Below are 26,730 nucleotides of genomic sequence, written 5' to 3'. Positions count from 1 at the left end.
GTTAAATATACACATCGATAAAAGATATATACACATATGTACGCTCTATTCAATGTATATGTACTACTTTAAATAAAATATACTACAATGTAAATAAAATATACTACAATGTATATACATTACAATATATATATAAATATACTAATTTATAAAACATATACACTTTTATACATTAAATATATACGTCTATAGAAGATATAAACACATATATACGTATCATTCAATATATACATACTACTTTAAATAAAATATACTGCAATATATACACACTACAATATTTATATATATAGTTATATACTATTTTATTAAATATATACACGTGTATACATTAAATATATACGTCTATAGAAAATATATACACATATATACGCACCATTCAATATATATGTATATATATTTTCTATAGACATATATATTTAATGTATAAAAGTGTATATGTTTTATAAATTAGTATATTTATATATATATTTATATATATATATATATATATAGTTATATACTAATATATAAAACATATACACATGTATACGTTAAATATATACGTCTATTGAAGATATATACACATATATATGTATCATTCAATATATACATACTACTTTAAATAAAATATACTACAATATATACAGACTATAATATTTATATATATAGTTATATACTAATTTGTTAAACATATACACATGTATACATTAAATATATACGTCTATAGAAGATATATACACATATATACACACCATTCAATATATATGTACTACTTTAAATAAAATATATTACAAAAAAATTATTAGTAACTTGTACTCGAGTAGCCATATTTTTAAAAAATATAAAAATTATAAGATAGAAAAATAAATCTATAAAAAAGAAAACCAAAAAGAAAAAAAAAAGAAAAAAGAAAGAAAAATAGAAGATAGAGATAGAAAAAAAAAGAAAAAGAATGAAAAGAAAAGAAATAAATAAATAAAGGTATAAAAGAAAAAAACAAATAACATGAAAAAATACAAAAAATGAAAGAAAAAATCGAAATAGAAAAAAATCAAAAATTAAAAAAATCAAAAAAGAGAAAAGAATAAAATTAAAAAAAATTATGGTAAATATAAATACAATGCAAGGTTATGATGTTTCCATCATCATCCATGACTTGTATTTTAACTCTAACATATTGTTTAAAAATACAAAAAATATACACATATTCACCTTCCATAGTCACACTTTATAATATTATCATTTATAATGGATGTATTCGATTTACATCCATCGTATTCATTTTTAATCAATAATGTTTATTCATATAAAATATAAATACATTAATCACATTTTATATTATATATTTTTTTTAAAAAAATGACTACATCGAATACAAGTCATGGATGATGATGGAAACATCATATAGCCACACATTATATTTATATTTACCATCAATTTTTTTAATTTTATTCTTTTCTCCTTTTTTAATTCTCTTTTACTTTTTGATTTTTTTTTACTTTTTGATTTTTTTTTCCTATTTTCGTTTTTTTTCTTTTTCGATTCTTCCTTTCATTTTTTGTATTTTTTCCTGTTTTTTCTTTTTTTCTTCTTTCTTTTATATTTTTTTTCATTTTTTCGTTCTTTTTCTTTTTTTCTATCTCTATGTTCTAGTTTTCTTTATTTTTTTTGTTCTTTTCATTTGGTTTTCTTTTTTGTACCTTTTTTATTTTATTTTTTCTACCTTATATTTTTTGTATTTTTAAAAAATATGGCTACTCGAGTACAAGTCAATTTGACAAATTTCCTCTCTCTCCTCTCTAACGTTAAAACCCTAATGTTTCATTTTAACACTCACCCTTAACATACTTTTCATCGGACCGACAGACTCCGGCGTAGATGTGCCGAAAGCAGGTAAGGATTACTCCCTGTCCATCTTTCTCTCCCCCCAGTTCTTCTCCTCCAGTTCTTTCTATCTTTTTTTCTCTTCGTTCCCATTCTTTGTCTCGTCACTGCTATTGCCGGCGGGATTAAGTACCGCCAGCTCGACTCCAGCGATAGTATAGGTGCTCATCAGTGATAAAGCAGCTTGGTACAATGTAATCCGGTGCCCAAATCTCAACAGTACCCAGAAGACTCGCCTGCGACACTCCGGCGATGCACCAACAACGTTCTTTCAGGCAACTTTATTCCGGCTACCAGTTTTAACATCGTAATTACCATAAAAAGCAGCACGCAAGAACACCGATGACATCTAAACTTCCGCATCTTAACTTTAATATTTAGTCATTACGTATAGTTTGATTTTCTATATTATTTTGTTTCTGCTATTTGTTTTCTGTTTCTGTTTCTGTTTCTTGCTTTTATTTCTGTTTCGTGTTTCTATTTCTTATTTTTTATTTGTTGTGTGTTTGTTCTAGTTGCTAGGAGGATCAGTGCACTTTGTGTGTGCCTTCCTTTACTGTTTTTGTATCGTTGCTTTGTTCGTTTTATGCGTCGTTTGGGGCTTTATTTGGTTTTTGAGTTGTGGTTGGAGGGGTCGATGGTGGATTAGGGTCATGTTCAAGGGGGCTAGGGGTAGGGTCTATTTTGGGAGGGGTGGGGAGGGAAGGGTTGGGATGGGTGTGGGGTATAAGTCGGGCGTTAGGGCAGGTTCGGTGAAGGGTGTTAGAGGTGGGCAAAAGAAGATAGGTTAAGGGTAAGGTCTTGGAATATTCGGACCCTTCAAGGTAACTCCGTAGAGCTGGTGAAGATTCTTAAGAAAAGGAGGATTAGTATTGCGTGTGTGCAGGAGACTAGGTGGGTGGGATCTAAGGCTAGGAATGTGGATGGGTACAAGCTATGGTACTCAGGGAGTGATATACGTCCGAACAAAGTAGGCATCTTAGTGGATGAGGAGCTTAGAGGGTAGGTGGGGGAGGTTAAGAGGGTCAGTGATAAGCTGATGAAGATTAAGTTGGTCTTTGGGGGTTTTTCGTTGCATGTGTGCAGTATGTATACGCCGCAGGTGGGCTTGGATGAGGAGGCGAAAGCAAATTTTTGGGAGGACTTAGATGAGGTGGTAAAAAGCGTGCCTAGCTCGGAGAAGATTGTCATAGCAGGGGACTTCAATGGCCATATTAGGGTCTTATCGAGAGGTTATGATAATGTGCATGGAGGTTATGATTTTAGTGATAGAAACAGTGAGGGAGATGCTATGTTGGATTTTGCAAGGGCCTTTGGATTGGTGGTAGTGAATTCGAGTTTTTCGAAGAAGGAGGATCACCTAATTACCTTCCGAAGCATGATAGCCAAGACCTAGATTGACTATCTACTGCTTAGGAAGAGGGATAGGGGGTTATGTAAGGATTGTAAAGCCATTTCGAGTGAGCATCTTTTAACCCAGCATAGGCTACTAGTGATGAACTTGTCTATCAAGAAGTGCAAGAATAGAAGGGCCGGGGAGTGTCGTCCTAGAATTAAGTAGGGGGCTTGACGCTGGTTAGTGCTTTGGAGATAGGGGAAAAGGTGGCGGGATTGGAGGCGTGGGTGTGCAGGGGAGACGTGGATACTATATGGGATAAGGCTATCAACTACATCATAGAGACTGCTAGAGAAGTGTTGGGTGTTTCGAGGGGTCGGGCAGGACGTCATAAGAAGGACTGGTGGTGGAATGAAGAAGTTAAGAAGAAAGTAGAGTTTAAGGAGGAGGCGTATGTTAATTTGATTAGAGTAAAGATGAAAAAGAGAAGAGGGTGAATAGGGAGGTCTACAAAGTAGCAAACAGGGAGGCTAAGTTAGCAGTTATGGCTGCTAAGTTGGCAGCGTTTGAGAGCTTGTATGTGGGGTTAAAGGAGAAAGGCGAGGAAAAGAGGTTGTATAGGCTTGCTAAGGCTAGGGAGCTGAAGGGTCGTGACCTCGATCAAGTAAAGTGCATCAAGGGGGAGGATGACAGTGTTTTGGTGAAGGATGTTCACATTAAGAAGAGATGGCAGGAATACTTTCATAAACTTTTGAATGAAAAGGGGGAAAATACATTGAGTTAGGGGAGCTAGCGCACTTAGAAGAGAGCCGTGATTTTAGTTACTGTCGGTGTTTTAAGGTTGAGGAGGTTAGAGAGGCTATTCATAGGGCAACGGGGCTTGGCGAGATCCCAGTAGATTTTTGGAAGTATGCTGGTGAGGCAGGTTTTAGGTGGCTGACTATTTTGTTTAACGGTATTTTCAAGACTGCGAAAATGGATAAGGCTTGGATATGGAGTACGTTGATTCCGCTGTATAAAAATAAGGGTGACATTCAGAGTTGCAACAACTATAAGGGTATTAAGCTGTTGAGTCACACTATGAAGATTTGGGAGAGAGTGGTTGAGCGAAGGTTAAAGAGGGTCGTGTCCGTTTCAGAGAATCAATTTGGATTTATGCCTGGTCGTTCGACAACAGAGGCAATCCACCTGGTGAGGAGATTGGTGGAGTAGTATAGAGAAAGAAAGAGGGTTATCCAGATTGTGTTCATCGACCTAGAAAAGACGTTTGATAAAGTCCCGAGGGAGGTTCTTTAGAGATTTTTGGAGGTGAGAGGGGTTCCGGTGACATACATCAGAGCTATTAAGGATATGTACGATGGAGGGAAGACCCATGTGAGGACGGAAAGAGGAGACTCAGAGTATTTTTTGGTGGAGACAGGGTTGTACCAAGGATTGACTCTTAGTCCATTTTTATTTGCATTGGTGATGGACGTGTTAATACAGAGCATTCAAGGCTAAGTTCCTTGGTGTATGTTATTTATGGATGATGTAGTGCTAATTAATAAGATGCGCGGGAGGGGGGAGAGGGGGGGTAGGAGGGTGTAAATGACAAATTAGAGGTTTGGAGGCAAACCCTTGAGTCCAAGGGATTCAGGTTGAGTAGGTCCAAGATGGAGTATTTGGAATGCAAGTTTGGTGACTTGAGGCAGGAGGATGAAGTAGTGGTGAGGTTGGAGTCCCAGGATGTCTGTAAGACGGACAGTTTTAAGTATCTTGGGTCTACAATTCAGGGAAATGGTGAAATCAATGAAGATATCTCTAAACGTATTGGAGTAGGTTGGATAAAGTGGAGGCTTGCCTCGGGAGCGCTGTATGATAAGAAGGTGCCCCTTAAGATTAAAGGCAGATTCTATAGAGTGGTAGTCCGGCCGGCCATGTTGTATAGGGCAGAGTGTTGGCCAATCAAGCACTCTCACATTCAAAAATTAAAAATGGCAGAAATAAGAATATTGCGTTGGATGTGTGGGCTTACTAAAAGGGACAGAGTTAGGAATGAGATTATCTGGGAGAAGGTGGGGGTAGCTTCGGTAGATGATAAGATGCGAGAAGGAAGACTGAGATGGTTCGGGCATGTGCTGAGGAGGGGCACGAATGCCCCAGTCCGAAGGTGTGAGAGGCTAGCTATGAATGGTTTTCGGAGGAGTATAGGTATGCCGAAGAAATACTGGAGGGAGGTGATTAGACATGATATGGAGAAGCTACAGTTGATTGAGGACATGAACCTAGATAGGAAGGTGTGGAGGTCACGAATAAGGGTAGAAGGCTAATGGGAGTGTGTGCGCTATAGCTTGCAGTCCGGGGTATTATGGTGTAGCTGGGTTAGTAATCCGAGGCTTGTACATAGGTGTCCTTGGTTTGTATGTGTATGGTACGACTAGGTGGGGGCCCTATGTCTTATGTCTTAGTCCCTATTTTCTTTTTTTGTGTCGCTCTTATTTTCGCGTATTTTGTATTTCTCTGATTTCCAATTTACTATTTCTTATTCCTGATTTTATTATGTCATCCATCTACTTGTTACTATCCTTTAGATTGAGCCAAGGGTCTATCGGAAACATCCTCTCTACTTCTTCGGAGGTAGCGGTATAGTCTGCGTACATCTTACCCTCCCCAGACCCCACTTTGTGTGAATACACTGGGTTTGTTGTTGTTGTTGTTGTTTTAGTACTTGTATTTGTATATTATTATTTGCATTTATATTTGTATTTTATAGTCGCATTTAAATTTGTATGTTATAGTTTGCATTTGTATTTAATTTTATAGTTCGCACATGTATTTATATTTATAGTTCGCACATCTATTTGTATGTTATACACTACTTAAAAAAAAGAAAAATCGACCACATGTGGTCAATTTTCTTACATTTTCGACCAAAAAATTGACCAAAATGTGTGGTAAAACCGACCACTTGTGGTCGGTTTATTTCAAATATATATATATATATATATATATATATATATATATATTTAAAATTTATTATTATTTTTTAAATATAAAAGATTTTTAAAATAAAAATATTTTTTTAAAAAAAACTGACCACATGTGGTTGGTTTTATTAAAATTAATTAAATAATTTAAATACAAAACTGACAACATGTGATCGGTTTTATTAAAATTAAATAAATAATTTAAATACAAAACCGACCACACGTAGTCGGTTTTATTAAAATTAATTAATTAAGTTAAATATAAAACCGACCACATGTGGTCGTTGTTGTTTTTAAATAATTTATTTAATAAAATATTTTTAAAATAATTATAATAAACCGACCACATGTTGTCGATTTTTGTAAAATTTTCCTAAAAATCAACCACATTTGGTCGGTTCTTTTAAAATTTTTCCAAAAAACCGACCACATGTGGTTGTTTTTTTGGTAATTTTTTAAAAAGAATAATAGCATATATATGCTACATTCCATTTTCCAGCAAAACCAACGAGCATTCATTATATATGCTACATTCTATACAAACAACTAGAATACAATATATGTGCTACATTTCATACAAACAACCAACATACAATACAAGCATTTAAAATCAAGTTATTTACAAAATTTATCAAGTATTCAAATCCAAACTACAAAACATAAAAAGGTTTAAAAACTACAACTCATCATCCTCTTCGTTATTCGCATCCTCTGCCACACACAGAGGATCTGATTCCTCATCTGTGGTGATATCATCCGGTCCAGTGGGCCTAGACCTTTGCAAACCAAATTACATCACCAGGACAAGGAGGAAGAATCCTTGTAAATTGAATAAAAAAGTTGATCTGCTCCTGCATCAATCTCATTTGTTTCGTTGTTTCCTCCTTCTTCTTCTTCTCCCTCTCTGTATGTCCAGCAAGGTCTTTAGTGAGTTGATAAACCATATTCTGTAGTAAATCATTGGTTTCTCTATCAACTGGTGAGTGATAGGACGTAGGGACGGACGAAGACCTAATATTCTCGCTAAAATATTTTCTGTGGTATCCGTAGTATTGGCCTCTAACTGGAGGACCCATAGTTTCTTTCCATAACTCCTCCTCTATATCTTCAGGTATTGTGTCACCCTGACTTTCAAGAGGCTGAGTACTACGATACTCATTAACGAGTTGCATATATTGGTCATATAATAGTAAAAAATTATTAAACTACTCGTACTTGAATAATATCAACTTTGAGAAAAAGATTCATAAATACAAAAATTGATTCTTACATGGGTAGCTTTTGCACGAAGCTCAACCCATACATCTTCATCAGTTGGGTTCTTTTTCTTACTTACATGGGTCTACTCAAATATCTCATCTTGTTGTACCTTCCTACCCATTTTTTTGCCTGCATATGATAAAATTATTAATCTTTAAATAATTAAAAATTTAAATATAAACAAACAATTAAAACTGTAAAAGTTACATACTATTTTGAGCTCCACAGTAATTCGTCCAACTGATCCCGCAGCATGTAGAGAGCCACTCTTGAATGATGCCCTGGCTTTCTTTTCTTTCTCACTCAACACTTGGTATTCTTCGCTACTCCAATAGCGAAGACAATCTTGCCACCTGGGTTCGAGTATAAACCTTGGTCGTACCCTATTCGTTCTGGCATAATCCAACAGACCGTTCATTCTGGCTCTATCTCTTTTATAAAAATTCCTCCGTATATCACAGTCATGCGCGTCATCCCACCAGAAATATATCTACAGCAAAACAAAAGTATGATATTTAATTTTTTGTTCAAACAATGTGTTAAGTAGTCGATAAGTTAAATCTTTACCTGAAATTTTTTAAACATTTCATTTCTATCAAATTCTGGAACCTTTTACCAACTGATCCAATAGCCATTGAAGTGCCGAGTAATGCATTTAGTCATAATTTTTTCAATTCCATCATCTGGCAAAAAACTACAATACAAGATCAAACATTAATTTCATAGAGCATAATAATATAGTAAATGAAAAATGAAAAATATTGTTATATTTAGAAATCTTACCCTACTCTATATGGAATAATATAGCGCCTCCTATAAACATCTCTGTCTCCGCTCTGTGAACAAGTATTGGTGGATGCACTGGTGTGGGTGGATCTGAAGCACCGAATGGAGTGCCTCCAAGATAAAGATCCGTCAACCCAATAGATCCAGCAGAATCACTGTGAGAACATGGGTGACTACTAGTAGAGGGTACTGCAGACGATGGTAGATGACCAGATGTGTTAGCGACCGTCTGATAGTACTGTGAAGGTGGTGGCACGGGGATGGGAGCAGAATGAGTCTTTGTAGCCCCATGAAGTGGACCCACATGTGTAGGAGCAGGAGCTGAATGCTGCGATGACCTAGAATATGAGGGTCGTGATGGCACGTCATCAAACCGACCCTCAGATATATGAATATCTATTGGTCGTCTATAAGGTGAAGGTTTTTTTTTTTTTTGTCTTTGTACGATCAACTTTGTGCATACCTTTGTCACCTTTACCTGCCATCTAAATTATGTAAATTTAACAAGTAGTTAGTCCTTATAAAATGAATATATAAGAAAACATTCCAAGTAACTACTTTCAAGTTACTAATTAACATTTTAAATCACTAAATCAGTATTAAAACACCAGTGAAATAGTTACATAACCATACCAAGTTTAGCCTCGCTCCAACAACACGAGATAGAGAAGAATACTTCTATTACTACATAAAAGATAGAAAAGGGACAACAACAATCTTACACAGTATATTACATATCAATATTAAACAAGAAACATAAAGGTAAATAGTACAAAGCATAATGACATCAATACATAACAAATACAACCTACACAAACTAATCCTCTTCTCCCAAAGATTCTCCACTAAATCATTCACCCTCTTCGGAATTTTCCACATCTCCTACCCACTCAGCCTCTTCTTCTGCAATATTAACTTCTTCAAATATATTTTCCGGTTGGTTCAAACTATCCACTAAATCAATGTCTACAAACTGATGATCAATCTGTATTTTATTTTGATACGCAGTCTCCAACACATTCTCAACTTCCACTCATCCTATAGGCTTTGTTTTGATTACAACCCACTAATCAGACTTATCACTATGCAGCGGATAAGAAGTATAATACACTTATTTAGCATTTTGCGCGAGAACAAAGGGATCATAAATAGGATACAGCCTATTGTGCTTCCCTTCAATGATGTTAGGCTCCTTATGTACTCTTATGCCTCTTGTTCTTGGATCAAACCAATTACATCGAAAGAGGATAATTTTTTTATTGGCAAACCAGCATACTCTAGTTCTAAGATCTCTTGTATGGTGCCAAAGTAATCAACATCATCATCACCCTTAACCCAAACACCACTATTATTTGTTTTCCTTGTTCTGAAATATTCTTTGGTTGAAAATTTAAACCCATTTACTGTGTAATGGGACATTGTACGAGTTTCAACTGGTCTCAAAGAAATATCTCTCAAGAATTGATCGTATGCGGCCGCATTTGGTGACTGGTGTACCTAAAAATATTAGACACACACATACACACACACACATATATATATATATATATATTAGTTGAAGAATGTGTAAATATTTAAAATTTTGTAGAAATATTAGTACACTTACGAACCTCATATGTAAACCATGTTGCAAAGGGTGCATACACTTAATTTTTGTAGAATTAAGTCTTAAATGAACTGAATATCCAAAATGCGAAACACCATTAATTTTCTTAAGGTAATGAGTAAATAAATATGATATGCTATATTTAATATCCTTACTTCAGAGAGGGATCAAATTCCATTCAATTCAGTAAGATATACAAAGTTGCTAATTTTGCTCCATGGTAGTGAGCCGATGAAATATGGTCTTTTTATCCTTACTACTAGATTGATTGAAAATTGATATCGAATGCAAATGAGGCTTATTCTCATCGTCCTGATGACGATTCGATCTGTTTCTTAAACAAGCAACTTCATCACTAAAGCAGTATGAACAAAATTGAGACATTTCTCTTACAAGATATGCCTCAACTATAGAGCCTTCCACCTTATGTTTATTTTTGGGACCCTTTTTCAGTTTTCCAATTGTGTTGCATAATCTTAAGATTAGGTATTTACTATATAAAAATAGATATATATGAATTTAAATATGTTGCAATTTCTTATCATTCGTCTGGATACATCTACCTAGTTTGAACTGAACCACCTAGCTGAGCTTCGTGGACAAGGTGAATGGAAAGATGTTCCATCACATCGAAGAACCCTGGCAAAAAACTCTTCTCCAACTTATTGGTGATAACAAAAATATTACTTTCTATTCTCGCCATATTTTCTTATTTTAATGTGGTGGCACATAAGTCTTTGAAAAACAAACTAATCTTGGCTATCGGTTTCCATATGTTTTCAGGCAAACCAATAAAAGCAATTGAAAGTGATTGTTTCATGAAAACATGACAATTATGGCTTTTCATTCCATGTAAGATTCCTTGTGCCATATCAATCCATCGGGCATCTTTAAACTTTGGACCAACTCACATATTTTTCGCTTTTGGTTTAACTTCAATGTATAACTAGCCTTGGGCTTAAGAACATTGCCATTGGGACCCTCCTGTAAGTGTAATTATCTATACTTGCAATATTCTAGTAAATCAAGTCTGGCCTTAGCATTATTCCTTATCTTGTCGGTGACATCCATAACTGTATTGAACAAGTTGTCAAAATAGTTCTTCTCAGTATGCATGACATCAATATTATGTCTAAGTAAATTTTCTGGCCAATATTCTAACTCCCAAAATATACTTTGATTAGTTCAGTTATGCAAAATGTCATATCCATGAAGCCTATACAATGGTTCCTCTCTAACTTTTGGCAAACCCTGAACTACCTCCCAGATGTCATGACCAAATAACCTTGGAGGAGGACCATTATGTTCAGTTCTATTCTTTCTGAATGCATTCCTGAATCTCTTAAACTCATGATTAGGTGGCAAGAAACAACGACGACAATCAAACCATGATTTTTTCCTGCCATGTCTTAATGTGAAAGATTTTGTTTTTTCCATGCATATCGACAAACCAACTTTCCAACTGTCATCCACCCAGATAACATTTCATAAGTAGAAAAATCATTAATAGTCCACATTAGATATGCACACAGATTAAAATTCTGTTTAAGTAAAATGTCCCAAGTTTCAACCCCCTCATGCCATAAAATTTAAAGTTCATCAATCAAAGGTTGCAAGTAGACCTCTATTCCGCTTTATGGATTATGCAGGCCAGGAACAACATAATTCAGAAATATGTATGGACTAGTCATCAAAATTTCAGGAAGAAGATTATATGGGGTGATAAATACAGGCCAACATGAATATGGTGCAACACCAACAGAAAAAGGTGAGAAGCCATCAGCTCATAATCCCAAACGAATATTTTGTGGCTCAGCTGCAAAATCTGGATAAGTTACATCAAAATGCTTCCAAGCCTCTCCATCAGATGAATAATACATAACACCAGTAGGCCTTCTATTTTCACTGTTCTATCTCATATGAGGAGCTGAACTATTTGAAGCATACAACCTCTTCAACCTTGGTATTAGAGGTAAATAATGCATTTCCTTAATAGCAATTTTATTTATATGACAACCATTCTTATATTGAGGGTGCTGACAAAACTTACAGGACTCTAGGTTAGCATTTTCCTTAAAGTATAAAATTCAGCCATTTTCACAATAATCAATTCTAACCGAGGAGAGACCTAACTTTGATATCAATTTTTTTGCCTTATAGAAAGAATCAGGAACCTCTAAGGAAGGGTCAACTAACTCTTTAATAAGGTCTATCATTGAGTCCATTCCTCCTTTAACAATATTCTAATTTGATTTAATACTTAATAATCTAACAGCAACAGAAAAATGAGAATGTGAACACCCGTCAAACAAAGGATGACTAGCAGTATGTAGTAGTTCATAAAAATGAACCGCTTCTCTATTGGGAATATCTTTAACATTTGCCCTAAAGTCACCCCCGTGTTGCATCCCAAAATCATCATACACCATTTCTGTCATCCTAGTAACTTGATAGTTATTATGCCCTACAGACCTACTACTTTCACCAACAACAAAGTTATTTTGCTCAACATCACCAAGAATAGTGCGCAATCATAAAAAGTCTTTGTGAAAACCTCTTCTATAAGGATATTCCTTCATAAGTTGTTCTTTACATCTAACGCAAGGACAATGAATAGCCTGAAAATGTGACAAAGCATCAAGTGTCTTAGCATGTTCAACAAATCAATTGATGCCTTCAATAAATTCCCCCTTACGACACATTCTATTACCATTATTCTATTGATATATCCAGCTATAATCAGGTTCCATCTACACAATCAATCAAATTCAAGTAATTAGTTTAAGTCACAAAAAACCCACTTCAAGTACCTAAATTCAAAATGAAAAAGACAAATTTCAAGTCAATAAGTCATCTCCCAAGTCATCAAACTAAACTACATTCAAAATGATAAATTCACATTTCAAGTACCTAAACTTCAATATTTTCAAGTCACTAAGTCACCTCCCAAGTCACCAAACTAAACTAAATTCAAAATGATAAGTTCACATTTCAAGTACCTACACTTAATCAAGTCACTAGTCAATTTCCAAGTCACCAAACTAAACTACATTCAAAATGATAAATTCACTTTTCAAGTACCTAAACTTCAAAATTTTAAAGTTACTAAGTCACCTCCCAAGTCACTGAACTAAACTACATTCAAAATAAAAATTCACATTTCAAGTACCTAAACTTAATCAATTTCAAGTCACTAAGTCACCTCTCAAGTAACCAAACTAAAATACATTCAAAATTATAAATTCACATTTCAAGTACCTAAACTTCAATATTTTCAAGTCACTAAGTCACCTCCCAAGTCACCAAACTAAACTACATTCAAAACAAAAATATACATTTCAAGTACCTACACTTAATAAATTTCAAATCACTAAGTCACCCCCAAGTCACCAAACTAAACTACCTTCAAAATGATAAATTCACATTTCAAGTACCTACACTTAATTAATTTCAAGTCAATAAGTCACCTCCTAAGTCACCAAACTAAATGTAATACCCAAAAAATCCAAAAAAATGTTGGAGTCATGTTTCAAGCTCATGCAAAGTACATTATAGTTTTTTGGTAGTTTTATGAGTGAGTTTGATGTATATTAAGGCCTCAAATAACTCCCAACTATTAGACAAATTAGAATATTCCTTACCGATTAAGTTTTTGGGAACAATGTTGTTATAGTCAACTTCAAACAAGCATGTCTTTTTTTATACTCACCAAATTGTAGGAAATTAAATTAGCTTTCCAACAATATCAATTTTACCCTAATCTAATACTCGGGTGAGAAGTTATGGCACTTGTAGTAAGAGACAGTAGCCCAACGCGATAAGGCCGAGTCGCGGTGATAGCCAAAATTATGTTCGTCCTTTTTCAGTGAATCACCGCGATAACGCCACGTCACACCAAGGGGAAATTTCTCATCAATGGGGCATCGCGATGGCGCTACGTCGCGTCAAGGTGGCAGTTCAGAATTATCTATTTCTAGGGGCGCAATGTGATAGCACCGCGTGGCATCGTTGGACAAAATAGGGATTGTCCTTTTCCAGTGGCACAACTCGATAAGCACCGTGTTGTATCGGAGCCAAAAATCAGGATTTGTTATTTCACAATTTAATTTCCAGGGACCGTTTGGTCATTTCCCATGGACCCAAATCCATCCAAAACAACAATAACAACAACAAACCCTGTGTATTCCCACAACGTGGGGTCTAGGGAGGGTAAGATGTACGCAGTCCACACCACTACCTCTGAAAAAGTAGAGAGGTTGTTTTTGATTGACCCCTGGCTCAAGATAAAGGATAATAAACAAGGGGATGGATGACATAGGAAATGATAGAATAAAATCACAAAAATATGAAATACGATAAATAAGAGCAACACAGAATAACAAAATAGGAACTAAGCAATAGAAAATAGGACACCCACCTAGTAGTGACATACACTCACATACCAAAGACACCTATGTACAGTATCCTATGATTACTAAATCCGGTTACACAAGAACTCTCCAAACTGCTAGCTACAACCTATACACTAACATTAGCCTTCTACCCTAATCCTCGACTTCCATGCCTTCCTATCTAGGGTCATGTCCTCAGTAAGCTAAAGCTGCTCTATGTCATGTCTAATCACATCCTTCCAGTATTTTTTCAGCCTACCTCTTTTCCTTTTTAAGCTATCCAATGCTAGCCTCTCACACCTCTAAATTGGGGCATCCGCGCCTGTCTTCATCACATGCCCAAACCATCTCAGCCTTCTTTCTTGCATCTTGTCCTCCACCAAAGCCACTCCCACCTTATCCTGGATAATCTCATTCCTAACACTGTACCTTTTAGTAAGCCCACACATCTAATGCGATATTCTTATTTCTTCCACCTTTAATTTTTGGATGTGAACATGCTTAACTGGCCAACACTCCACCCCATACAACATGGCCGGACGAACTGCCACTCTATAGAATTTGCCTTGAAGCTTAAGGGGCACCTTCTTATTGCACAACACTCCCAAGGTGAGCCTCAACTTTATCCAACCTGCTGCAATATGGTTAGAAACATCCTCACCAATCTCACCATCCCCCTGGATCATAGACCTAAGGTACTTAAAACTATCCCTCTTACACACATCCTGGGAGTCCAACCTCACCACCACTTCATCCTCCTACCTCAAGTCACTAAACTTGTATTCTAAATAGTCCATCTTGGACCTACTCAACCTAAACCCCTTAGACTCAAGGGTTTGCCTCCAAACCCCCAATTTGTTATTTATACCCCCCCTCCCTCGCATTTCATCAATCAACACTATATCACCTGCAAATAACATATACCAAGGTACCTCGCCTTGGATAATAAGTGTCAAGACGTCCATTACCAACACAAAAAGGAATAGACTAAGAGTTGATCCCTGATGCAATCCTATCTCGATCGAAAAATGCTCTGAGTCTCCTCTCGCCATACTTACTCAGGTCTTCCCTCCATCGTACATGTCCTTATTAGCTCTGATGTACACCATCGATACCCCTCTTACCTCCAAGCATCTCCAAAGAATCTTCCTCGGGACTTTATCATATGCTTTTTCTAGATCGATGAACACTATGTGTAAATCCCTCTTTTTTTTCTCTATACTGCTCCACCAATCTCCTTACCAGGTGGATTGCCTCTGTCGTCAAGCAACCAGGGATAAATTCAAACTGATTCTCCAAAATGGACCCGACCCTACTCAATCTCTGCTTAACCACTCTCTCTCAAATCTTCATAGTGTGACTCAATAACTTAATACCCCTATAATTGTTGCAACTCTAAATGTCACCCTTATTTTTATATAACAAAATCATTGTACCCTACCTCCAAGCCTCAGGCATTCTTGTATTTTTGAAAATGTCATTAAATAAATCAGTCAACCACCTTAGACTTGCCCCACCAATATACTTCTAAAAATCTACCAAAATATTATCAGAACCCGTCGCCCTACCCCTCCGCATCCTATGAATAGCCTCTCTGACCTCCTCAACCCTAAAACGCCTACAGAAACTGAAAACACGACTCTCCTACGAGTGATCTAGCTCTTGTAGCTCAATACCTCTGTCTCCCTTCTCATTTAAAAGTCTATGAAAGTACTCCTGCCATCTCTTCTTAATGTCCACATCCTCCACCAAAAAACTACCATCTTCCCTCTTAATGCACCTCACTTGATCGAGGTCATGACATTTTTTCTCTTCAAATCCATTCAAAATACGAAATTAAAACCCTAAAGGGACATTATGTACCCCATTACTCATAATTTTTCTCCAAGGAACTAAGCTTCTCTCAAGAACAAGCCCTAGATTTCAAAATTCAGGATCAATTCTCAAGAAAAACCCAAAGAACTCTAATAAATTCATCAACCTAGGTATGTTAAGTGTTCATCCATGGTTCCCTTCCACCTACGGAGTCCAAGAATCAAAATTTTAAAATCAAAGTTATGATCATTACAAGTTATTGTAATTTTAATTGCGATTTAAACCATAAATCCCCATGAATCTTGATTCTATACCATGTTTACATGAAATTATTATGGTTATTAAACCCCCCATGATTTAATGATATTATTCACTGATATAATTCATAATTAGTGATTTTGATGTTGAAATCATACTATTACTATAAACTTTAAACTATTCCCATGCTTAGCTTACACTATGCATATCAATTGTTTGATGAAATGCCTACAAGAATGAATTTGGAATAAATGCTTTCATATTATGTCCCCTAAGTTTTAGTACTATTTTTATATTAGTGTTATCGAGTCCTGGGGGTTGTGAATACCCAAAAACTTAGCTATTTACTTAGCCTTAGTATCTTTAGAATAGTTTCAGACATGTTATAAGCAGTATCAGTTCAGTCAGTTATCATAATCAGTTAAACTTTGATTAATTCAGTATTTTGAGTCAGTACAGTTGGGAGTAAGATTTTGCACCAAGCAAATGCAGGGATGGCAGCTTTCCCATCAGTTAGGCAAAGTCGTTAGTAGCAGTCCATGTATTCCTGAATTACGTAGCCATCGTAGGATATGAAGAGTAACCTGTCATTTTAGGCTTGGCTACCTCTCAGGGGTCAGCCATCAGTTTAAGCTTGACACCCTGGTCCTTCGGGACATCAGTATAGTAGATCCATACAGCTAGTATTGGTACCCATGGGACTGTACTGATACCCTTCTAATTGGGGTCACAGATTAGACCCTAATTTGCTCATTGGGGCATATCGGTTAGAATGTAGCTCCCACAATCTCAGTCCAATCATCAACTTAGTAATTTAATTTTAGTTTTGCTTGTCCATACCATACAGATATAAGTTATTCATTTATCCATACTCTGTATTTCAGTTTACATATTATAGTTAGAACATATTTTATGCTTGGTCATGCATTCTCAGTATTTATAGATTTCATACATTTTATTCAGTACTTTTTGTTATTCATTCAGTCAGTTATAACTCCTGTACATAAAATTATGCATATTATGCTACCTCATTTAGCATACCAATACATTCAAAGTATTTATCGCATACTCATTTCTTATGCTATGATGTATCATATCATAGGTTCAGACGCTTAGTTATTGGATTGTGCATAGACATTCTAGACTATCAGCCATAGCAGTGGTGAGTCCTTATATTTTGAGGAAAGTTTATTTATTTCATTTATTCCATCAGATTTAGTATTTTTCCATTCAGTCGGAGTTAGTTTGGGGTTTTTCCCATTATCTTCATAGTCAGTTAGTAGAGGCTTTTCAGACTAGCACAGACAGTTAGTCAGTCTTTAGTATTTAGTTATTATTGTCAGACATTTTATATGTATTATCAATATTGTTTATAGACTTTATAAGAACTATGAATTAAATACCTTATGTCTTATCAATTGTTCTTTCAAATAGGTTGTTATATTATTTAGTACTCACAGCAAGTACTAGCTCATGGGTTAGCTTGTGGTCTCTCGGAACCGTAAGCACTGTGTGGTGTCCAGGGTGTACTTCTGGGGCATTACATACTTGGTATTAGAGCCTAAGGTTTTAAATTATCCTAGGAAGTCTAAAAGCCATGTCAAGTAGAGTCTTGTGCATGGGTGTGAAGTGCGCCACACTTATGAGTAAGAGGCTATAATGTGTTTTAAGAAAAGTTTCCCTTTTTTCAGTTTTTATGTCGTGTAATAGAGCATGAGCTCATGTGAAACTCTCCGTCTAATCTATCCTTCCTTCCATTTATAGAACATGCCTCCCAAAAAGACAAATGGAAGAAGAAATGCAAACCAGCTAGCACCTCCGCCCGTTTAGTAGAAATCCCCTGAACGGGCATATTTCTCATGCAAAGTTCAGAGCTGCATTCACTACTCTACGTCACTATGTAGAGGCCTATAATGTTCAGCCAACCATAGTCTCAGCCAACCCAGTGGCTAATACTGCCGCTGCTAGAATTTGGGACTTTACTCGAATGAATCCTCCCCTATTTTTGGGATCCAAGTCTGAAGAGGATCCACGAGAACTCTTAGACATGGTCCAAAAAATAACAGACATTATGAGGGTGACTTCTAGTGAGAGTGATGAATTGGCTGCTTACCAGGTATAGGATGTAGCCCATACCTAGTTTAAGTAGTAGAAAGGGGATAGAGGCACAGATGGAGGTCCTGTAGAGTGGGAAAAGTTTTTTAGAACCTTCTTAGATGGATTCTTCCTATTAGAGCTGAGGGAAGCCAAGGTATTAGAGTTTATCAACTTGAGGTAGGGCAACATGAGTATGAAGGAGTATTCCCTTAAGTTTACTCAGCTAGCTAGGTATGCTCCTCATATAGTGGCTGATAGTAGGTTTAGGATGAGCAAGTTTGTTTCTGGGGTATCTGATAGCGTGGTCAAGGAGTGTAGAACTACGATATTAATTAAGGAGATGGATATGTCTAGGGTTATTGTCTATGTTCAACAGATTGAGGAATAGAAGAATAAAGAAAATAAGAGAGAGAACAAAAGTACTAGAAAAGGTAGCTTTAATTTTACTCAATCAAAGTTAGAAGGTGGTAACCGTCCTCAATTCCATCAGAAATCTTCAACTCCTACCCCATCCTCAGAAATCTTCATGTGTGGTGCCCATAATTCTAGTACCCAAGAAGAATGGGACATGAAGGATGTGTGTAGATTACCACGCCATTAATAAAATTATGGTAAAATATCAACATCCTATTCCTAGACTTGATGATATGCTAGATGAATTATGTGGTTCTACCTTATTCTCTAAAATTTATTGGACAAGCGGATACTATCAAATCCGAATGAAATCCATAGATGAATGAAAAACTTCTTTCAAAACCATGTTCGGATTATATGAGTGGATGGTGATGCCTTTTGGTATAACCAATGCACCAAGCAATTTTATACGATTAATGAACCATGTGCTTAAGTCATTTATTAATAATTTTGATGATACTTGGTTTATAGAAAGTGTTTGGATAATCATGTGCAACATTTGAGAATGATATTTGATGTGTTGAGAAATGAAAAATTGTTTGTGATTTTTAAAAAGTGTTTGTGATTTTTAAAAAGTGTTCTTTTTAGGTGGACCATGTTGTTTTCCTTGGCTTTGTTATAAGTTCAGGAGGAGTTGAGGTGGATAATAAGAAGGTAAAGGCTATTAGAAGTTGGCCAACTCCTAAGTCCATTAGTGATGCTAGAATCTTCCATGGGTTGGTAAGTTTTATAGAAAATTTGTGAAGAGTTTTATTTCTTTAGCCACTCCTCTAACCGAGGTCATTAAGAAGGATAAACCTTTCATTTGGGGTAGAAAACAAGAGGAAGCCTTTAGAATCTTGAAAGAGAAACTTAGTTTTACTCCATTATTTCAAATTCCTAACTTTGAGAAGATGTTTGAAATTGAGTGTGATGCAAGTAGAGTAGGCATTGGTGTGGTCTTAATGCAAGAAGGGAAACCCATAGAGTACTTTAGTGAGAAATTAAGAGGTACTCCATTGCAATATTCTACCTATGAGGAGGAACTCTATGCCTTAGTGAGAGCTTTAAAAAATTGGCAACATTTTTTGTTGCATAAGGAGTTTGTGATTAGAACCAATCATGAGGCTTTGAAGCATATTAGAGTCCAAAATAAGCTTAAAAAGAGGCATGCCAAGTGGATAGAGTTCATTGTATTTTCCATATGTTATTAATTATAAGCAAGGTAAGGAAAATGTTGTGGTGAATGCTTTATCTTGAAGAGATGCATTGATGAACACCTTGACTTCTAGATTAATGAATTTTGAGAGTTTGAAAGAGTTATATTCTAATGATGATAATTTTGGAAAAGTCTTTGGAGAGTGTCAAGTAAGATCGAATAGGTGTGTGAAAGTTGAATGAAATTAGAACTTCTAGATTTGAATTGAATGAGGCCTACTTGTTTAGAAATAGAAAGCTTATGTGCCTATGTCTTCATGGAGAGAGTTATTAGTGAAAGAGGCATACAATGGAGGTTTGATAGGTCATTTTGGAGTGTCAAAAACCTTAGCACTTTTTAGTGAACATTTCTTTTTGCCTAAAATGATAAGAGGTGTGAAAAGAATTTGTGCTAGGTGTTTGGATTATAAGCATGCTAAATCTTGTACCCAACCCCATGGCTTGTATACCCCCTTGCCTATTCCTATCGGTCCTTGGCTACATATTTCTATGGATTTTTTTGTTGGCCTCCTTAGGACTAGAAATGGTAAGGATATCATCTTTGTTGTTAAGGATAGATTTTAAAAAATGGCTCACTTTATTGCTTGTCATAAAAGTGATGATGCATCTCATGTTGATACTTTATTTGTTCATAATGTGATGAAATATGTTCCCCAAACAATTGTTAGTGATTGAGATTCAAAATTTCTTAGTTATTTTTGGAGGTGTTTGTGGGAAAATTTGGGATTCAAATTGTAATTTTCTACTTCTTGTCATCCTCAAACGGATGGTCAAACAGAGCTGGTTAATAAAACTTTAGGTAACATGCTTAGAGCTATGGTTAAAATAAATGTAACTATGTTTTCTCTCAATGATCTTTCTCTCCCTCACACTGCCCTCTCCGATCACCGACGGACGGAGCCACCAGCTTGCTCCTCTCTCAAAACCTTCTCGCCGCTGGGACCATTCGTCAACTTTTACCAACCACCATTGCAAAAATGGCCACCACCATGCCGCCATCGCTATTAACAACTGCAAATCAACCTAGTACCACTGCTGGCTCCCTCCTCCTCATTGCTCTCCGATGAACAACTAGCCCCTGACCTCGAACCAGCCGAAGTCGCCGCCACCCTCCCCATCTCCAGCGACCCCAACGATGGTAACAACAATGCCAACCATCACTGAAACCTCTACCACCGCCGTTCTCTCCCCCAGAGCACCGCAAAATAGTTTCTGCCGCTCTACCGGTGAAATTCATCAAAACAGCCACCCACCGCTTCTTCTCAACCTCATCGCTCTGGCCAGTTGATGTCGAAGAAGAATAAAATTCTTGATGGATTCTTGAAATCCGTCTTAGGTACCACAAGTGCAGAATTTGGGGATGAAAAACACTATTTTGGTGATTTCAACACTATTCTGACGACAGCAACACTATTTCGGTGACCAATTTTGACCGCAAATTTTCGAATCCAGCGACTCTATCAAGTAAATAGACTTAATCGATTAGGTGCACTCGCTCTATTGATTATTTTTTCTAAGTGTCTTGGTTGCCTATCTAGATTGGGGGTGAGGACTTGGAGATTTTGGTAATTCTTAATAGTGTTTTACCTGTTAATATTATTTGCGTTTTTTTGCTTCTAGTTGTTTTAGTAGTTTTGATTACTTTTACCTGAGGAACTAGCATATATATTTAGTTTGGTAGTATATATTAGTTGTTGTCGGTGTTGGGCAACAGATTTTAACTCCTTGACTGATTTCATTATAACCAGTTTGTCCTTTTAGCCTTATCTTTATCCTCCTTTGTTATCTGTATTTTTTTCTTTCCATCTTTTTTCTCCTATTTATGTAGTGGCTGGAATTGGCAATAGTAGACTAGGGTCATGTCATAGGTCGGGATCACGGTTGAGAGGTGGGGAGGCTGGGTTGGGGATGAGTTTGGGGTTAGGGGCAAGGGGTAGTAAGGATATGTGGGATAATGGAGCTTCTAGGTTGCGAGTTAGATCTTGGAACATAGGAACTTTGTAGGGTAAGTCTATAGAGCTGGTGAAGATTCTTCAAAAGAGGAGGGTTAGTATAGTGTGTGTCTAGGAAACTAAATGGGTAGGTACTAAGGCGAGAGATGTGGATGGTTATAAGTTGTGGTACTCGGGTAGCATAAGACATAGAAATAGGGTAGGTGTCTTAGATGAAGAACTTAGGGAGCAGGTGGTTGAGGTAAAGAGATTTAGTGATAGGTTGATGTCTATTAAGTTGGTCATTAGAGGGTTTATGGTGAACGTTATTAGTTCATATGCCCCACAAGTAGGTTTGGACGAGAAGAAGAAGAAGGAGTTTTGGGAGGTTTTAGATGAGGTAGTGAGAAGCATCTCGAGCACTGAGAAGCTTCTCGTGGGAGGGGATTTCAATGGGCATATTGGGTCTTTGCCAAGAGGTTTTGAGGATATGCATGATGGTTTTGGTTTTGGGGAGTGGAATGACGGCAAAGCTACTCTTTTGGATTTTTCTAGGTCTTTTGGGTTATGGATAGGGAATTCAAGTTTTTCGAAGAAGGAGGAACACCTTATTCGTTTCGTAGTTTAGCGACCAAGACTCAGATAGACTTTTTGCTTCTTATGAAAGGGGATAGAGTGCTTTGTAAAGAATGTAAAGTCATACCTATCGAGAATCTTTTGACTCAGCATAGGTTGTTGGTGATGGATTTGGTTATCAATAAGGGAAAAAAGAAGAGAAGCATGGAGGCTCGACCCAAGATTAAGTGGGGTAGCTTGACTTTGGCTAGTGCTTTGGAAACAAAGGAGAAGTTGAAGAGTAGGGGGGCTTGGGAGAGTAGAGGAGATACGGATAGTATGTGGGAGATGACTTCTAGTTGTATTAGGGAGACCGCTAGAGAGGTATTGGGTGTCTCAAGAGGTCAATCTAGCAAACACTGGGGAGACTGGTGGTGGAATGAAGAGGTTAAGAGAAAGGTAGAATATAAGAAGGTGGCTTATGCTAAGTTGGTTGCGAGCAGGGATAAGGAGGAAAGACAGACGAATAAGGAGGAGTATAAGGTATCTAAGAGAGAGGCTAATTTAGCAGTTACGGTAGCTAAGACTGCAGCTTTTGAGCGCCTGTATGCGGATTTAGAGGAGAAAGACGGAGATAATAAGTTGTATAGGCTGGCTAAGGCCAGGGAGAAAAGGGCTCATGACCTTGATCAGGTGAAGTGCATCAAAGGTGAGGATGGTACAATGTTAGTGGAGGATGCTCTCATTAGGGAGAGATGGAAGTCCTACTTCAATAAACTTTTGAACGACGAGGGGGACAAAGGTTTTATGTTGGGGGACTTGGAGAATTCTGAGGAGTGTCAAAATTATGGGTATTGTAGGTATATCAAGGTTGAGAAGGTCAAGAGAGCTATTCGCAGGATGAGGCGGGGTAGGGCAACGGGGCCAGACGAGATTCCAGTGGATTTTTGGAAAAGCACTAGCGGGGCAGGTTTGGAGTGGTTGACAAGGTTGTTTAACAGTATTTTTAGGAAAACAAAGATTCCTGAAGTGTGGAGATGGAGTACAATGATTCCAGTGTATAAGAACAAGGGAGACATCCAGAGTTGCAATAACTATAAAGGTATTAAGTTGTTGAGTCATACTATGAAGGTTTGGGAAAGGGTGGTAGAGGTGAGGATAAGAAGGATCATGACGATTTCTGAGAATCAGTTTGGTTTCATTCCAGGTCGCTCGACCACTGAGGCCATTCACCTTGTAAGGAGATTAATGGAGCAGTTTTGGGAGAGAAAGAAAGACTTGCATATGGTGTGTATTGATCTTGAGAAGGCATCTAACAGAGTTTCCATGGAGATTCTGTGGAGGTTCTTGGAGGCTAGAGGGGTGCCCGTGGTGTACACTAGGGTGATTCAGGATATGTATGATGGGGCGAAGACTCGGGTGAGGACAGTAGGTGGAGATTCAGAGCACTTTCCATTCGTGATAGGGTTGCATTTAGGATCGACTATTAGCCTATTTTTATTTGCCTTGGTGATGGATATTTTGATGCGACATATTCAAGGGGAGGTTCCTTGGTGTATGTTATTCGTAGATGATGTGGTTCTGATTGATGAGACTCAGGTGGAGTTAATGATAAGTTGGAAATGTGGAGGCAGACGCTTGAGTCTAAAGGATTTCGGCTAAGTAGAGCCAAGATGGAGTACTTGGAGTGTAAGTTCAGTGATGTCTCGCAGGAGGCTAGAGTGGTTGTGAAGCTAGATTCTCAAGCCATTCAGAAGATGGAGAATTTCAAGTATCTAGGGTCTATGATTTAGGGCAATGGTGAGATTGAAGAGGACGTCACACATCGTATTAGGGAAGGATGGTTGAAATGGAGGCTCACTTCGGGAGTTCTATATGATAAGAAGGTGCCTCCGAAGCTTAAAGATAAGTTCTATAGAGTGGTATTTCAGTCGGCCATGGTGTATGGAGCGGAGTGTTGGCAAGTTAAGAACTCCCATATCCAAAAGTTGAAGGTGGCAAAGATGAGAATATTGCAATGGATGTGTGGGAATACCAAGAAAGATAGGGTAAGGAATGAGATTATTCGAGAGAAGGTGAGAGTTACCTCGGTGGAGGACAAGATGTGAGAAGTAAGGTTATGTTGGTTTGGGAACGTGATGAGGAGGGGCTTAGATGCTTCTGTACGGAGGTGTGAGACACTAGCTATGGATGGTTTTAGGCGGGGTAGAGGTAGACTAAAGAAATATTGGAAGGAGGTAATTAGGCATGATATGGAGCAGTTACAGCTAACAAAGGACATGACCCTTGTTAGGAAGGTATGGAGAAAGTGGATTAGGGTAGAGGCTTAGAGGTGAGAGGGAGTCGGTAATAGTAGGGGTGCGCTCATCGGGGGCTGGAGTTTTTTGTTCGTGGCTAGCGGTGTTAGTTTATTTTCTTACCGTACTAGTTTATATATGTACTTATCTTTTGTGTTTAGTATTCTGATAGTTTGTCTTGTGTACCATACTAGTTATATACACTTATATTTGGGTTGGTATATGGGTATCGGTCCTCAGCCGGGGGTCTATCAAAAATAGCCTCTCTCTTCTCCTAAGGTAGTGGTATGATCTGCGTACATTGTACCCTCCCCAGACCCCACTAGGTGGGAATTCACTAGGTATGTTGTTATTGTTGTGGCATATAATATAACTATTGATAGAACTATTGGTACAACCCCTTTTGAGTGTGTTTATTGCTTTAATCCCTTGACTCTAATGGATTTAACTCCTTTGCCCAAAGATTTTATTGTTAGTGTAGATACAAAAGATAAGGCAAAAGTTATGAAGAACATCCATGAGAAAGTAAGATTGCAAATTCAGAAGGCTAACAAAGAAGCAACCAAAAGAGCTAACAAAGGACGAAAAAAGTAACCTTTGTACCCAATGATTGGGTATGGGTTCACTTTAGAAAGGAGAGATTTCCAAGCAAAAGGTAGAACAATCTTATGCCAAGAGGAGATGGATTTTTTCATGTGCTTGAGAATATTGGAGATAATGCTTACAAAGTTGACTTACCAATGAGTATTTGATTTTTAATGTTTTTAATGTTAGTGATTTATCTCTTTTTTATGTAGGACTGGCGGATTCGAGGACAAATTCTTTTGAAGAAGAGGAGAGTGAAGTACAACAAAGTGACGCTACTTTAAGAAGGCCTTTCATAAGACATCAAGCTAAGGACTTTCAAGAATTTCAAGCTTAATAGATGAAGATGGAATATTAAATGTTTGTGCCTCCTTTGAGAGCTTGAAAACCCTTTGTTGATTTTCAAAAATTGTCCTAAGATTTGCAAGTAAGGTTACTACCTTATTGAGGATTCTAATAGATTAGGTGTTTTTAGTTCCCAATTAAGGGGTGTTTGGGTTAGTTTCACCACTACATCTTTTGTTTGTTTAAATCTAATTGTGCCTATCTTTCTTTATTTTATATCTTTAATTCCTATCTTGCTTCTATTTTCTTGTTCACACCACTTCTTAACCACCGCAACTTTCTGCAGATTCACCATGATCCCTTAGCTAAAAATGGCATGACCTATAAAAGTAACAACCATCAACCAGAATTCGCACTTCAAAAACTTAGCATACAAATGCTAATCTTTCAAGGTTTGCAAAATGATATGGAGGTGATCAACATGATCCGCCTTACCCTTGGAATACACCAGAATATCATCTATAAACATGATGATGAACAAATCCAGAAATTAATGAAAGACCCTATTTATCAAGTCCATGAATTCTATTGGGGCATTAGACAAACCAAAAGACATGACTAAGAACTTGTAATGACCATACCGGGTCGGGAGACAGTCTTAGGCATATCCATCTCCCTAATATTTAGTTGATGATAACCAGACCTAAGATCAATCTTAGATAAACATCTAGAACCCTGAAGCTAGTTAAAAAAATCTTTAATCCAAGGAATAAGATACTTATTCTTCACCGTAACCTTATTCAATTGATGGTAATCGATGCACATTAGAAGGTAACCATCCTTCTTATGAACAGGACCACCCCACAAAGACATACTGAGATAGATCAATAAGTTCCTTCTACTCAACTAGAGCCATTCTATTGGGAGGGATAGAGATAGGAAAAGTTTTCGGAACAAGATCAATCCCAAAATCAATCTCTCTATCAAGAGAGATACCAGAAAGATCATCAAGAAAAACCTCAAGAAATTCAGTAACCACGGGAACAAATTAGAGTGAAGGACCCTTCGAGTTAGAATCTTTAACTCAG

At 37.0% G+C, this 26,730-nt stretch overlaps 2 protein-coding genes across 2 annotated transcripts; both read left to right on the top strand.

Annotated features, from left to right (window-relative positions):
- The first annotated feature begins 1,857 nt into the window (after positions 1 to 1,857).
- LOC124889642 lies at positions 1,858 to 3,259 on the top strand. The gene is made up of 3 exons (XM_047401614.1): positions 1,858 to 1,872; positions 2,750 to 2,865; positions 2,950 to 3,259. The coding sequence occupies exons 1-3, from the start codon at positions 1,858 to 1,860 to the stop codon at positions 3,257 to 3,259; spliced, it is 441 nt and encodes a 146-aa protein (XP_047257570.1).
- Positions 3,260 to 22,823: 19,564 nt separating this feature from the next.
- LOC107849074 lies at positions 22,824 to 24,268 on the top strand. Its single transcript, XM_016693738.1, has 2 exons — positions 22,824 to 23,385; positions 24,075 to 24,268. Exons 1-2 carry the CDS (start codon positions 22,824 to 22,826, stop codon positions 24,266 to 24,268), a joined length of 756 nt encoding a protein of 251 aa, XP_016549224.1.
- Positions 24,269 to 26,730: the final 2,462 nt, after the last annotated feature.

This window comes from Capsicum annuum, chromosome 12 (genome assembly GCF_002878395.1).
Source record: "Capsicum annuum cultivar UCD-10X-F1 chromosome 12, UCD10Xv1.1, whole genome shotgun sequence".
Classification (NCBI taxonomy): domain Eukaryota; kingdom Viridiplantae; phylum Streptophyta; class Magnoliopsida; order Solanales; family Solanaceae; genus Capsicum; species Capsicum annuum.
This window is presented reverse-complemented; position numbering and strand designations above follow the sequence as displayed.

Bases quoted from the DNA above. Each gene is read 5' to 3' on its own strand.
- LOC124889642 (XM_047401614.1), top strand. The intron at 2,866-2,949 runs GTAGGTGGGGGA...GCATGTGTGCAG, and splicing joins GTGGATGAGGAGCTTAGAGG to TATGTATACGCCGCAGGTGG.
- LOC107849074 (XM_016693738.1), top strand. From the start codon at position 22,824: ATGACTTCTAGTTGTATTAGGGAGACCGCTAGAGAGGTATTGGGTGTC. The intron at 23,386-24,074 runs GTAGGGCAACGG...GATGAGACTCAG, and splicing joins TATTCGCAGGATGAGGCGGG to GTGGAGTTAATGATAAGTTG.